This window comes from Dendropsophus ebraccatus, chromosome 3 (genome assembly GCF_027789765.1).
Source record: "Dendropsophus ebraccatus isolate aDenEbr1 chromosome 3, aDenEbr1.pat, whole genome shotgun sequence".
Classification (NCBI taxonomy): Eukaryota; Metazoa; Chordata; class Amphibia; order Anura; family Hylidae; genus Dendropsophus; species Dendropsophus ebraccatus.
The window spans coordinates 133118497-133134327 of NC_091456.1; the positions used below are offsets into that span (position 1 = coordinate 133118497).

General features: G+C 43.7%; 1 protein-coding gene across 1 annotated transcript; it reads right to left on the reverse strand.

Annotated features, from left to right (window-relative positions):
- Window positions 1-553: 553 nt before the first annotated feature.
- DIMT1 (DIM1 rRNA methyltransferase and ribosome maturation factor) lies at window positions 554-15725 on the reverse strand. Its single transcript, XM_069964595.1, has 12 exons — window positions 15574-15725; window positions 12348-12421; window positions 12137-12223; window positions 9321-9382; window positions 7680-7773; window positions 7012-7061; window positions 5971-6094; window positions 5498-5590; window positions 4503-4567; window positions 3886-3949; window positions 911-1017; window positions 554-810 (listed from the first exon to the last, which is right to left on the reverse strand). The coding sequence occupies exons 1-12, from the start codon at window positions 15629-15631 to the stop codon at window positions 768-770; spliced, it is 921 nt and encodes a 306-aa protein (XP_069820696.1). The 5' UTR covers window positions 15632-15725; the 3' UTR covers window positions 554-767.
- Between the last annotated feature and the right edge of the window lie 106 nt (window positions 15726-15831).

Sequence of the window (15831 nt, forward strand, 5' to 3'; positions counted from 1 at the left end):
TTAAATCGCCCAGCCTTAGTGGTCAGTATGACAATATTCACTGACCTGTAAGCAAAGTGCTTGCCACTGATCTGGAAATATAAGATGACATGAGAAACATCACTGAACTGACAGACAAAAAAGGGACACCTAGGGCTGGCCATAACATCGGTGTGGCTGCAATGATTCTACGAACATCCCGGTCTCCAGATTAGTGGATACATTAGAGACAGCTCTCACTGCTGAGGAAAACACCACCAAACTCCAACAGCGGGGATCCAGGTGCGGGTCCGACTAATGGTGACCAGATAAATAATGTAAAACTATAAAAGTTTATTAAAAAGATCCAACACGTTTCCGGTTTACCGGTTCCGAACCGGGTCTATTTAATAAACTTTTACATTATTCATCTAGTCAGCATTAGTCGGACCTGCGCCTGGATCCCCGTTGTTGGAGTTTGGTGGTGACATGGATCGATGTCACTTGTTTTTCTTTTGGCTCTCACTGGTGGCTTGGGGGTAATCCTGCCGTATGACACTGTTGCCAGTATACAAATCAGGACATTACACTAAAATATATAATTTTTTTTACTGTAGCTATAGAATATAAGCTCTATGTGCAGTCAATGCAATGGCAGTTCTTCTCGCCTATGTACACATCTGAGGTCAGACTGGCTGATGATTCTGTCCAACATACATGTCCACCCAGTTACTGCCTCTGTACTTGATATATAAAACACAATATCACATTTACAGTTCATATTAAAAGTCAAAGTTTTTCCCGATCATTTAGGAGAAGTGGATTCCATCAGCATTAAATCCGTGAAGTAACCTGTGAACAAAAAAAAAAAAAAAAGTTTAGAAAAAAAAAGTTTAGTAAAAATTATCTTTTTTTCAGCTCTAGTTCTTTGAAACATTGAAAGTGAAATCACCTGATAAAGTCATCTATGTCCATAGAGCGGGCTCGCTTTTCACTAAATCCGGTGTCTGTGAGGATCTTTTCAATTTTCTCAGCTATGCTGAAGTTTTCTTGAATTGCCTGTGTCAGAAAGCATAGTGTAAGCGGAATAAGATCCTCTGCAGAAGTCAGGTATCCAGCCTCTCCAGCTTCCGACATGTGCACTAAAGCCAGCAATAAATACAGCCACCATTCTCTACTCTGACACCTGCTGCTGGGGGATGAGTCAGGAGAAGCACCTGGTGGGGCATTTCACTTTCAAGCTCGCAATGATCTCCATCCAGGTGGCTCCAATTATAAGTTTATGGGGCCACTGGACAGAAATCATTGACAGCATTCTCCTGATCAGTGAGGGTCTTAACCCTAGGACCCTGGACTTTTGACATGTTTCTGTGACATATCAAATGTGTCAATATTCTGGTGATTGAAGAGTATATGAAGGTGACCATAAAAAACTGACCACCAAGGCTAGACACCATGTACTTGCAGTGTCCCAGAACAGAGTATTTGTCACTTTATCTCTGCACCTTTATTATGACCAGTTCTGTTCTGGAAAGCTATGGTCCACTGCAAACTGTGTGTATTGTGTCACCCCTCTCAGTGTTCAGGTCTGCTATTCCATTCATTTCTTGTATGCATATTCAGTTATCAGTGCCTAAGGGTATTATGTCGCCCCCCAGTGTTCAAGTACGGTACTTCTCATGTATATTCAGTCCTATATGCCTAATGGTGTGATGATGCAATGGCTGGATGTCACGTGACTGCCCAGCTTCCATGGTAACCCCAATGGCCATCAAGCTTTGGCTGGGAATACCATGTGACTTCCTGTCCTACCTCAGTCCTGTCTTCCACCTTCAGGGGGAAAGGGTGTGTGTTGCTGCTGCTCCTGTGCCACAAGGCCGCAACCTTGCGGTACCTGCTGCTGCACTTACCAGAAGTGTTCCTGGCTGTGTTCTATTCTCAAGTTCTCAAGATTCCCATCCTAACCACAAGATCTGGGTGCCGTTCTTCAGTCAGTCCTCTCATCAACTTCTCTAAATCATCAACAGCAAGTATTCATCTCAGTTCCATTCCGCCCAGCATCTTATCCTCAGTATCACTACTACTCCCATCATTCTGTACGCTATCATCACAGCCTATTGCAGCATCACACATTACTCTGCCTTATCCAAGTCTGACTTGTTCCCGGTTGCATCCGGAGAGACTGTTGCTACTAGTTACCAGTTATAATAAATACACAACTACCGTTGTTTCTAAACCTTGGCATTGGTGTAATTATTGGTGCCCTGACACAGAAGGACAACGAAGAATTGCTCGGGCTCCGCTTGGTCAGGTTCCCAGTCTACAGCTGCTATCCCTCGTGCCCATACCGTGATATACCATCAGGCAAGTGGCTAACCGGGTTCCTACCGGGTACTACCATCTACCACTACTCTCAGCGGAGTGCCCAGCGCATATATAGCTTATGTACTTACTCACAAGCATGGAGAGTGAACCTTGATGCTCTTTGCTCAAGTGCACATGTGATGCAAATCCTTTCGTATTTTAGCTATACACTTAGGGGGAGATTTATCCAACATGGTATAAAGTGAAACTGTCTCGGTTGCCGCTAGGAACCAATCAGATTCCACCTTTCATTTTCCAAAGAGTCTGAGTTTGCTAGGGGCAACTGAGCCAGTTTCACTTTACACCATGTTTGAAGCCAATAAGAAACAAGCCCAGAATGAATGTGTCATCTTCAATATATCAAAAGTTATTACACAGCTAAGGCTGGGCGATTATGGCCTAAATCAATATCACGATTAATTGAATATGTAACCTCGATTTTACCTTTTATAAGCAACACTAATTTGGCCATGTCAAACTGAAGATTTTTTGTTTCATTTATTTTTTCTGGTTAAATCACACTAAAACTCCTAAAAGCTTTTTATAAAAATCGATTATATATATATATATTACACACACACACACACACACACACACACACACACACACAGCCACTATGGGTTGTGTATATGAAGAGGACGCACAATGGGCAAACTGTCACTTTGGGCTGTAGATGTTACATATCAAGCTGCAGCTATGAGGGTCATATAATGACGATACTGATTTGACAGACCCCCATACCTCTCATACACAATATACGGCCACATAACCTACAATGCACACATGCTGATCTCCTGCATACAGCATCAGTGCTCCGGTACAGAACATGCCACCTGCTGCCTCTGGCCATGTGTCCCCCTTGCCCCCCACACAATAGGGGCACTCTTCTCCTCACCTGCACTGAGGGTGCACTCCCCTCCCCTGTCAGGTGCCTCCTTCTCTCACGATGTCACACGCTGCGGCCCTGGCTGACTCGGCTGCTGCTGCTTCATGTAAGTGCTGAGAAGCTTTTCTGTTTAAGTGTCTGGGTCCCTGCTCACTGACAGCTGGCTGCAGTAGGGCAGCACACCGATGGGCTGAAGGGACTGTCAGTGAGGAGGGACCCAGAGACTGAAACAGGAGCGCAGGCAGGTAAGCATGGAATGTTAATTTTTTTTTACCAGCATACCAGCTAAATAGTTAAACAAGGCCGTCACTACATTATCACAGCGGATTTTCACTCTGCTGCGAGAACGTAGTGACTGCCTTGTTTAACTATTTAGCTGCCATGCCAGTAAAAATAATGAAGGACACTGCATGAAAAAACAAACAAACAAACAAACAAACAAAAACAACCTGCAGGAGAGGAGGTTAGTTAATTGAGACAATATTTGGATTATTTTTTTTTTTCATGATTAATCACCCAGCCCTATACACAGGCTACAGTATAATATTTAGTTCTTGGCATTAAGTGAGGAGTTACAGGACCAATAAAAAAACAAAAACATTAAACATACAAAGCGAGATTGTCACACCGCATGATAGCAACCACACAGGGACAACATTCTGCATGCTACCACTTACAATGTTGTGGAGGGAGCAGTGTATCCTATAATTCTTCTCCAACAGTTCTTGGACTGCACTGGATCTACAAAAAAAAAAAAAAAAAAATAGCATATATATTACAGCGATATACTATACAGAGCATGAACCCACAAATGTGACAGCGTGCATGTATATGGGGCACATATATATGGCCTACAGCCATATACCATGGAATTTTATTAGCAATTCTGTCTAATAAAACAAAATTGTCTATTTAGGACATCATGGTGGGGAAAGAGTGATCTAATGTGATGATGTTTTTATGAAACAAGAGAGGGGGAGAGCACACAGCCAGCAGTAATATGGATCTATGTCTCAAACTGTAGAAAAATTATAGGAAACTTTTAATTGTTTAAAGACCATTTAGAAAGTTGCATTGTCATTTACAAAAAAAATAAAAAAAAATAAAAATCTAATGTCTGGATGAATCATGGTGAAGCCTGTGGCTGTGCACTTCACTTCCAAATCTAGTGCTCAATGAAGGAGACAGGCTCCATTATAAGACTAGGTGTCCCGTCTTCTGCACTGTGATGTATTAGGCATCTAGCCAGTCAGATGTACTAGATGCTTTCACAGCTTCACTGTACAATACTTACTTAAATGCTGCTGAAAGGGTTTTGTTTTTCCTTACAAATGCAATTCGCACCAAACCGTCCCATTCCTGGAAAGATTTGTGAATAATTGTTATTTTTAATATGTCAGCCAAAGCAAGAGATGAAGGAAAAGATTATGTGAAACAAACATGGGATAGACTTACTTCCAGGGCCGCCATAATGTCTAACCTTAAATAGAATCTGTCCCCACTCCTGGCCTGTCTGTTGTAGCAAATAGGTGATCCAGAATTGTTATGTAATGGGCATTACATGTATTTTCTAAAACAGATGGGCCAGGAGCTGTGACAGGTCCTCTATAAATTCATTCTTCTATTGAAGCCTTGTGTTAACATAACACCACCCTCTGAAGTATCCCAGTATACATGCTACTACAGGTGTACAAGCTTTAGCCTTGGATCACCCTCAAATATGCAATTATCCCATGAAATATATATTTTATCGATTTTATAGACATCATAATTTAAACTGGATATTTATCATTTTTCTACATTAAATCTTTTTGTTGATAGAAACAGAAACAAACAGAATTATGAACATCCAATGGCTGCCTAATCCCAGTGCACATACAGCGCCATTCAATAAATCAAGAGAAAAAAAAATGTGTAAGTCTTGTCAGAAAGAAAAGAAATAGTAGCAAAAAAAAAAAAAAAAAAAAAAAAAAAAAAAAGCAAGGCAGCGAAAAGGGAGAAGAAAATGAACGATAAAAAAAAAAAAAAAAAAAAAAGCGTAGGGGGAAAAAAAAGAAAAGGCTAGGGGTGAGTAGAGAGAATGAGACAGGACAGACTATACACACACTCAACTGCAGTAAGCCGGGCAACTATATCTAGGCTGTCATGAAATTGCAACCAGGTAATTCAGGTATGATTGAACTGGTCATTTAGATTGGTATCCTCCACCACCGTCACTTCCATACATATGATGTGGGTAACCTCAGCAACTCATTCCACTAGATCATCATGTACGTTTATTCACCTTACCTGAAAATTTATGGGAGGAGGAGGGTTTTTGGGCTCTATTCGAACAACACTGGATTCCACTTTTGGAGGAGGTCTGAAGTTGTTTTTTCCAACCTGTAACAGCGTAAAATAAAATATCAGTAAAAAGGTCACTGGCCTCCTTATAGAATGCAACCTCCACCAGGCAAACTGAACATATTCATACACCATTTATACATTGGTGCAGTTCACGGATTACGGCCCCCACAGACAGACACTCTGAAAGGACGGATATTCTCAAAGAAACTCATTGGTTTCTGAAACACAATAAGACAAATAAAGACTGATACCTAAATAGGGCTCTGAAAATCCTTAAAATTCAATTCAGGTTTATGTATACAAGGTATACTATACTATGTCAGTGTTAGAGCCGTCATGGTAGCGGTGCACTAAAGCCTTGCTTTCAGCAATGATGACCCCTGAACAATTGACCAGAGGTGACAGGGTCACTTTACCTTCATGAGGTGGTCTACACGAGCCAGCAGCTGGGTGTTAATGGAAAGGCGGCAGTACAGCTTGTCTCCTGGTTTGGCCACCAGCCGCATTGCAAACTCTCTCTGAAACATCAGCACTGCACATCTATAACAGGAGTGAAGAAAATTAAGTTAGCAACTAAGGTTTCAGGAATAGAAACATGTCTGTGACTATTCGGTCGAGACAACTTGCATGTCACAACATGACTGCTTTCTCATCATATCATCTGTTATATCAATTTTTGACAGTGTGATGTGTTGCAGCCAATACTGCCCTAGTATTATGAGCTCATCTTATGAGGCTACTTAGTATCACCCCATGTACTATAATAATTCACATTTATAGTGTGCAGATTTTTATTCCGCCCATTGGCCAAGACTCTTGGACTGTAACTGTGTGTGCACTGCCTCATGGAGACAACCAACCAAAAGGAAAAAGAAAACAGGTATGTATGAACTGCACAGCCACAATAATGTAAAAATACCAATATACCCCCATAGTTGTTCCCCTTTGTACCAGTAGCGGGTGGGTGGTGTCCAACTTGGAGTGCTGAACGCCAGCGACTCCATGGACAATAAATACAGCAGCAAGTCGTGCTCCATTCAAAACAATAGTGTTGGGGCTCTGTTCTAGAGATGCCCGGGGGCAAGAGCCCCTGTGGACACCCGTGATCTCATACAACTCCAACAACCCCTTTAAGATTACACGACTGACATTCAAAGCATTGTCCATCCAAGAGTAATGCATGGATGAGACAGGTCCATGAGAGCAGGAAACCAGCAAGGAATGTCTTCATATGACAACCCTGTAGCACAAATATTCACTTTATGAGTAAAGGGAAAAAAAACACTTCCATCACATATCCTTTAACATTGGAACTGAACACATAACACAAAACAGCCTGCAAACTGACGTAGATCATACAGGCATGGAAGCTACCATGTTGTCCTGTATAACACCCAACACATCTGTTGGATCAGCCAAAGATCAGGCTATATCTATTCATAAAGTAAAGAACTCACCTGAAGAATGGTCTGTGAAGAAGCAGTTTGAAAACAAAGGGAGACGAGATCTACAAAATAAGATAATTATAAGTTAAATAGAAAATGATAAAGACTGAAGTATGTAATGTACAGGTCTGGATAATGTTGCCAAACCCGAATGCTTGGCGTTTGATTTCCCATAGCTGCAAAACTTGGTGCCCTTAGGAGTTCTGAACAACATGGATACAGTCTATGGCTGTATATATGTTTTCCACAACTCCTTAGGGCAGCATCCAGCTTCTGCTGCTGGCGGGAATCAAATGCAGAGCATTCGGGTTTGGATAATGCTGCCGAACCCAAACACTTTGACAGATCCGCTCAACACTACTGAAGTGTTATGTCATTTACACAAAAGAAAAAAAAAACAAAACACTTCAGTAACACAGCCATGTCAAAAGTTTTGATTGATCAGGAAATCAGAGCAAAATTCCAAATATTGACACACCAATCTGAGTTATTGCAGGGAGTCGATTGATTGTAAGCCTCATGCTTCTTCCTGCTACATATAGAGATTAGTGATGAGACCCCACTGATCAAAACTTTTGGCAAGTCTGCATGACATATGAAGTGTGTGTTTATGTGACAGGAATGCTTTAAAGCCATGAAAGGCCCTATATGTGTACAGAGGAGAAGAGACGTTGCAATACCTGATAAGGTAAATTGGCCACACACAAATCAAAAAATGGCAGATCAGTCTTTAGCACATCACCAACTAGGACCTGAAGTTTACTTGCCATGGGTCTGGAAGATAGGAATACAGACAATAAGTCACTGCCAAATGTTCTGCATCGACCATAGACACATTACATGTAAAACTTTGGCTGGAAAAAGCTATGATTCTAGAGTACACAGGACCAAATAAGATGACAATTTCCAAACAAGACAGAGAACAAATAGTTTGTTACTAGTAGAAGTGGAGTATGACAACAGTTGGGAATATACTAACAACATAACATAAATTACTGGACAGTATTATGATGGTGGAGCCAGCACTACTTTTTTTGCTTACTGCCTATGTAATCCACAAGCGTAGCTTACTAGCTGATATAACCATTACATAAAAATACATAATGTTTTTGGTTTCTAGAACAGGGACTGTAAATAAAAGAAACTATTAGGACTGGCAGAAAGCGCCATCTAGTGGCACAGTTATATAATTATTCACTTCCATATGTAGTGTATGTTTCCCATATATTTTGATTTTAAAAATTGTTACTTAAAATAGAGATTAGACCCTTATAGAGACATCTGTTCTCATGCCAGGTGGTTATTGTAATTTGTTGTACATGTATGGCACGGGCTCAGGAGCTGCAGGCTAAGAGAGTACACTCCACTAGCATTGTTTTGCATAAATAAAAAAATTGTTTTGTCAGTCAGTGTTCTGCATAGTAAACATAGAAGGATAATAAGGAGCCAACCTTGATTAGAATACAGCTATGATACCAAGCACAGCCTCTATGAAAAGTATGTATGGTGCAGACAAAAACAATGTAAATAATAAACTTGTTCCAGTGCTTGCATCCTGGCCGTGCAAACAGCTGATCAGTAGAAGTGCCAGGAGCCTGATCCCACCAATCTAACATTCATAGCCCATTTGTAGGATAAAACAGATTTTAAAAGGTAAAGACAACTCTTTAATGATCAAGCCAATTTTAAAGGTGTTTTTTTTTTTTTTTTTTACTGTATAATGGATCGATTAAACTGGTTAAGGGTAGCTTCACACGGGCGGGCTCGCAGCGAGATTCTCGCTGCGAGCCCGGCAGGTCCTGTCAGTTTCCATAAACTACATACTTGCTGCGGACCGCAGCGAGTATGTAATTGTACCGCGCTTAACCCCTTCTACTCCCGCCGGCTCCCCCGCTGTAAGCAGCATACATTACCTGTCCTTGCTGCACGGGTCCGGCGTCCTGCTCTCCCGCCCGGCCAATCAGTGGCTGCGGCTGGGCAACACACTAATTGGCCGGACGGGAGAGCAGGACGCCGGACCCGAGCAGCAAGGACAGGTAATGTATGCTGCTTACAGCGGGGGAGCCGGCGGGAGTAGAAGGGGTTAAGCGCGGTACAATTACATACTCGCTGCGGTCCGCAGCAAGTATGTAGTTTATGGGAACTGCCAGGACCTGCCGGGCGCGCAGCGAGAATCTCGCTGCGAGCCCGCCCGTGTGAAGCTACCCTAAAAGACCCACTGATGAGGTCCAACAGGAAAGGATTCAGGACTGATGTAGAAGCACTGCAACCTAGTCTCAGCCCTGTTTTATGGGCTTTGGGCTATGTGTACATATACTTACGTTCCCTGGACTCTCTTTTGAAGCTCAGCAACAAGTCGTGTATCAAGTTCACAAGCGACAACCTAGAAGTAGTAAGATATTTAGAATCTATACTATACAATGCAAGACAACTAGTGACAACAGCTTTACTAAGTGAATGTTTAAAAGCCTGAGGACGCAAGTGTTTTGACCATTCAGCCCCTTACCGTATTGGTGGTATGAGAGAAATGGTTCATTTCTTAGTCTCCATTCATTAACATCTAGCATAAACTTACTTCTAAGGTTACATTACATATAACACCATTAACACACAAGAGCGTGGATGACAGAAAATCTAGAGCATGAGGCATTCAGCATAGACTAAATGTGTTTGCCAAGTCACTATATAGTATACGATTTCTCACAACACATCATAACAAGAGAATAAATCTTCAGTTTCTTGGAAGTTAAAAGTTGGTGCCAACCAATATGGGTAATTTTTTTTTTCTTTTGTTCTTCAAATTAACTAGTGTGAGAAAGTTCCACAGATTTGTAAATTACTTCTATTTCATAATAACAGGTCGTCCAGTACTTACCAGCTGCTGTATGCACTGCAGGGAGTGGTGTATTCTCTCTTAGTCTGACACAGTGCTCTCTATAGTCAGGAACTGTCAAGAGCAGGAAAGGTTTTCTTTGGGGGATTTGCTACTGCTCTGGACAGTTAACTAACATGGACACAGATGGCAGCAGAGAGCACTGTGTCAGACTGGAAAGAATACACCACTTCCTGCACGACATACAGCAGCTGATAAGTACTACAAGACTGGAGAATCCCATGGGACAAAGCTATTCAATAACCACCATATTAAGGCCAAAGTAAATTAAATATTATTATTTGGCAATTTCAGCACTACAAACAATTAAAAACAACCTAATGTGGAGGGAGGAGGCAGCAAAGTATTTCAGACATGGCAGTAGTAGAACAATATAACTCCTGACGTGAGGTGGCGCACGGTACTGGGACCAGACGGGTGAGCTTGTGACTAGGGCACATTACTGAGTATTTTGCACTCTTCATTTGGTAGCTGTTTACAATGGCACTATACACTTTTGTACTACACAGCTGCTACTGTATAGATATATTGTTTTAGAAGTGTGCATACAACTTGATAACATCATTGTTATTTTATTTACCAGCGAATTACTGCCCATTTTTTGCCCATGTTATATTTTTGGACCACTGTCATGTCTGAAATACTATGCTGCCTCCTCCTTCCACAGTCGAATGTTTTTAAATGCTAAAATTGCCAAATAAAGCTTATTTTGTTAAAGGGAATCGCTCAGCTGTGTTTCTCATTCTGAACTGCTGACACTGTTAGATAGTTGTTAGGTCAAGGAGACACATGGTACCTTTCATATATTTGTCTGTGATCCCAGAACGTAGAAAATGATTTTCTTACATAGTAAGCAAAGTCAAAGAGGCTTTTCCGAGCTCCTGCAGTGCACCAGGCTGTAACACCTGCTTCTCCTGCCGTACCTGACCCTGCGTGGGGCTTAGCTTCCAGGTGTCAATCAGACAGGGAGGGGGAGAGAGAAGACATTACAGCTTGCAGCAGATAAGGAACTTGGAAAAGTCTCTGACTTTCTGTACCGGTGAATAAAAGCATTTTTCTACATCCTGAAGGAAAGCAGGGGATATAAAAGACACCATGGGGGAGATTTATCAAACTGGTGTAAAGTAGAATTGTCTTAGTTGCCCCTAGCAACCAGATTCCACCTTTCATTCCTCACAGATTCTTTGAAAAATGAAAGGTGGAATGATTGGTTGCTAGAGGCAACTAAGACAATTCTACTTTACACCATGTTTGATAACTCCCCTCCAATGTGTTTTCTAGTCCTAACAGGGTTAGCAGTTTAGAACGTGAATTACAGTTGACAAATTTCCCTTAGGTTGCATTCACACGTACAGGATCTGCAGCAGATTTGAAGTTGCAGATTCAAAGCAAATCTGCAGCTTCAAATCCGTGCCATCAAATCTACTGCAGATCCTGTACGTTTGAACGCACCCTTAAAGGGAAGTTGTCAGCACCCGGGCCCGACCTGATGACAGTGTGCTGTAAGTGGTATTACATCAGTTAACAGGTTACCTGTGGATATTCTGTCGGTGGAGGGCATACTGTAGAATATAGATTTTACTACTGTAACCAAGAGTCAAAGGAGTCAAGGTAAAGTGCTTGTGACGCACGCCTCACCATTCGTTCCTCTCCTCAATATATATTCTGTACTGCCTGACCTCCTGCATGATTGCACCATTTTCCTGGTCTTCACAGGCCCTGTGCCTTCTACGTTCTCCCGTCACTGTTGACATCAGCAGTGCATGCGCTGACCAGGAAGTTGGTCAATTATGCAGGAGGGCGTGAACGTCAAAATATTCATGGAGAAGAAATTAGTGGTGAGATGTGTCAGAGTAACGCAGGAGTGCATTACCACGACTCCTCTTTGACTTTTGGTTAGTTTAAAAATTGATATTGTAAGGCATCCCCTTCAATGACAGAATAGAACCTGCTAACTGATATACTACCTCAGGTCGAGTCCGGGTACTGACAGATTCCTTTAAATTATTTGGAGTATGTATTGTATTTTTGTGGACCACAGGTACTTGTAGGTATAGTGTACAATGGCTACAGCATCTTATGTCAGTTTTAAGAGCATATGGTACTTAAAAAAGTGGAAATATGTCAATAAGGTCCCTTTCATAACTCTGTTTATTCTGTACATCTGTATTTGTGGACAGAATAAGGACCACTATTTTCTATGACCCCACACATACATCTGTATGTGAAGGGCAGGAATCTTACCCTTTTTGCTTTCTCCAATAACTTGACTGTCATGTTTCCTGTGCCAGGACCAACTTCCAGCACCACATCGGTGGGTCGTATAGCAGCCTACAAAACATGTCAGGTACAAGAGTCATGTAGAATGCTTTACTGTTGCACCATAGGCATCTTTTCAGTCATGCATCATCATCATCACGCAAAAAGAATATCTGCATTGAACCATCTTACTAACCTTATCAATGATGCTGTTCACAATGAGAGGGTTTTTCAGGATGTGCTGGCCAATGCCAGTGTTAAACATAACCCCTAAGAGAAGGAAAATAAGTTACAGAAAGTGTTAATGTTTTATTGAGTCCTGGGTTTCTGTTATACATGGCATTTCTGCTTTTTTTTTTTTTAAGATCTTTTCTTGCTGTACTGTACTGACCAAATACTTCCTACAGGTGAATTGGGGTGTTAACATTTTAACCTACATAGGTGTCAAAATGTTATATGCCCCTGCTGGAAGGCTCTGACGTATATCATTATAGAAAAGGATACAGCACACATGGGCTCCCACTGGAAAAACATATACCAAAGGTGTACCTCATTTTACTATGTCCCACTGCATATGAACAAACGATAATCGTCCTGTGTAAATGCAGTGGGAAAAAATATAAAAATAAAAAATTTCGAAAAATTGTTTGTGTCATTGAACGTTGATTAAGATCTGATTGAATCATTGATTATAGTTCACTAATCGTTCGCTGTAATTCCACATTCGTCTCTGTAATTCCACATTCACTAATCGCTCAGTGTAATTGCACAACGGTCATTCTTTTGCTGGGATCAGATAGAGTAAACGATCGTAGTACAATCGTTATAACGACTGTAAGTAATGACTATCCTTCTGTATAATATGGCTAACCATTTCTAATAGGACCCTTGGATTCTCTTGCACCCCAATATGGTTTTCTGCACACCATTTGTCCAATTGTTGCTATTTACTTCCAAAAAAACATGTGGACAATAACAACCATCAAAAAAACCAGGCAAATTTGTGTTAACAAATGCTTATAGTTAAAGGGGTATTTCCATGTTGGCAAAAGATGTCTTCCTGGCCCCCTCTGGCTGCCGGAGGTGGCTGAGAAGCCAAAGACAGCCCACCAGGATGTCTTGTGCGACCTACACAACCAACACTTTATGTAACTCCCCAAGTTAAAGGGTACCTGTCACTATAATTCTATCCCCGGATCGGCATGCATTCACAGCTAATGCCAGAAGAACAGGTTGCTGCGGATATGTCCCACAGTGGACAAGTTCTGTGTATGAAGCCTACGCAAACTAACAGGGTGCACAAAACTCGCTAACTAACAGGGTGCACATATCCATGGCATCAGGTATCCTTTAAATAAACAAGATAGATGGGAGTTAAAGGGGTTTTCCACCAAAAAAAATCTTTACATATAAGGGAAACTATCAGCAGGTTAGATAAATGTAACCTGCTGACAGCCCAATATAGTGCCAAGGATGCTGGGGAGGAAGGTGTGTCTGTTATCTTCCACCTCGGCGCACTGTTAGTCGGAGTAATTTTTGCTCTGTCCAATGATATTCAATGGAGCTGGTGGGCCGGATGACGCAGCAGTGCTCCTAACAGTGCACCAGAGTCCAAATTACTCTGGCAAACAGCGTGGGACCGGTGTTGAAGAGGAAGGTAACACACATACCTTTCTCCTCAGTGTCCCGGGCACTATCAGCAAGTTAGATTAGTCTAACCTGCTAATAGTTCCCCTTTAATAAATAGCCCACCCATAGCATTATATACTTCTCTGGATCCGAAAAATCAGTTAGAAAAGAGTCCTTTCTATCTTGCTCCTGCCTCCTGGTTCCCACCTTCCGAGATATGGATCATGTGTCCTCCATTTCTGGAGGGTTGTAAGCTGTGCACATAGGGGGGTGAACACACGTCAACAGTTTTGATCATTTGGAGTCTCAGTGCTGACAACCCCACCTATCACTAGACATACCGGGAGAAGCGTCTGGCAGTGCACTTCTCCTGGCTATAACTAGAAATTGGTGGAAGAACAGTTAAAACTTTCGACACTCTAGTAATCACAAGTGGGTGCCAAGGGCTGGCAATCCAAAGCCCAGTCAGTAAGGCCAGACTAACAGTGTTATTTCTGTATGTAAACACCAACTTAAAGGGATGTTTATGTATACTGATGTGCTCAGCAATGGTCCAGCAGCTGTTTAATAGACTAGGCTACCAAGTACAGCAAAATAATGTGTGGGAGCAGGAGGTGGCCTATATGTAAAAACTAACTGCCTACATCTGGGTGTTGTCCGAGCGGGCTGACTAGTCACGGCTCTCTGCCTGTCAGTGCGCTCTGTGGGGGTGAATGACAGGCAAAATGGCCTCTAACAGGTTTGTTTGCCTGTCAACCACAGAGACAGAGACTAGTCCGTGGCTCTCCTCCCCCCCCCCCCCACTCTGTGGCTCTCCTCCCCCCCCCCCCCACTCTGTGGCTCTCCTCCCCCCCCCCACCCACTCTGTGGCTCTCCTCCCCCCCCCCACCCACTCTGTGGCTCTCCTCCCCCCCCCCACCCACTCTGTGGCTCTCCTCCCCCCCCCCACCCACTCTGTGGCTCTCCTCCCCCCCCCCACTCTGTGGCTCTCCTCCCCCCCCCCACCCACTCTGTGGCTCTCCTCCCCCCCCCCCACTCTGTGGCTCTCCTCCCCCCCCCCACTCTGTGGCTCTCCTCCCCCCCCCACCCACTCTGTGGCTCTCCTCCCCCCCCCCCCCACACTCTGTGGCTCTCCTCCCCCCCCCCCCACACTCTGTGGCTCTCCTCCCCCCCCCCCCCCACACTCTGTGGCTCTCCTCCCCCCCCCACACTCTGTGGCTCTCCTCCCCCCCCCCACACTCTGTGGCTCTCCTCCCCCCCCCCACACTCTGTGGCTCTCCTCCCCCCCCCCCCACACTCTGTGGCTCTCCTCCCCCCCCCCCCCACACTCTGTGGCTCTCCTCCCCCCCCCCCCCACACTCTGTGGCTCTCCTCCCCCCCCCCCCCACACTCTGTGGCTCTCCCCCCCCCCCCCACACTCTGTGGCTCTCCTCCCCCCCCCCACACTCTGTGGCTCTCCCCCCCCCCCCCCACACTCTGTGGCTCTCCTCCCCCCCCCCACACTCTGTGGCTCTCCTCCCCCCCCACTCTGTGGCTCTCCTCCCCCCCCACTCTGTGGCTCTCCTCCCCCCCCCCACTCCGTGGCTCTTAACAGCATTTCACCAGAACATGAAGCTACAGATTAGGCATATTGGAATCTTTAGTTTTACACTAGCTAGAAAGCCACAGATTTGCCTGCTAAATCTGACCTGCTAGATGACACCTTGGCTGCTCACAGTGAGATGTGCTGCAGAAGAGCTGTCAGCACACACCCCGCGGCCGGCCATCTCCCTCCCCAGGCGGTGGGCCCTCACCTTGGCTCCGGATCTCCTGGTGCTTACGACTCTTCCTCTCAGCTTTGACTTTTGGCATCTTGATCTCTCTTCCCTGATTCCACAGCTACAACGTGCTGGACTTCTAGCCGGCGCGGAACAATGACGTCACCAGAGACGCCTACTATGTCCAGAAGCATGCCGGGAAGTGTAGTTCTGACCTCCTGGAATAACTTTTCCAGTAGACGAATATTGCAATAAATACATAGCGCACTGAACCGCGGTCATAGAAAACACCGA

What these genes read in the sequence shown, in the direction of transcription:
- DIMT1 (XM_069964595.1), bottom strand. Translation starts at nt 15,631, where the DNA reads ATGCCAAAAGTCAAAGCTGAGAGGAAGAGTCGTAAGCACCAGGAGATC. An exon ending in TGAACAGCATCATTGATAAG is followed by an intron (nt 12,224 to 12,347) that starts GTTAGTAAGATG and finishes CATGTTTTGTAG; the next exon opens with GCTGCTATACGACCCACCGA. An exon ending in GACATAGATGACTTTATCAG is followed by an intron (nt 811 to 910) that starts GTGATTTCACTT and finishes TTTTGTTCACAG; the next exon opens with GTTACTTCACGGATTTAATG.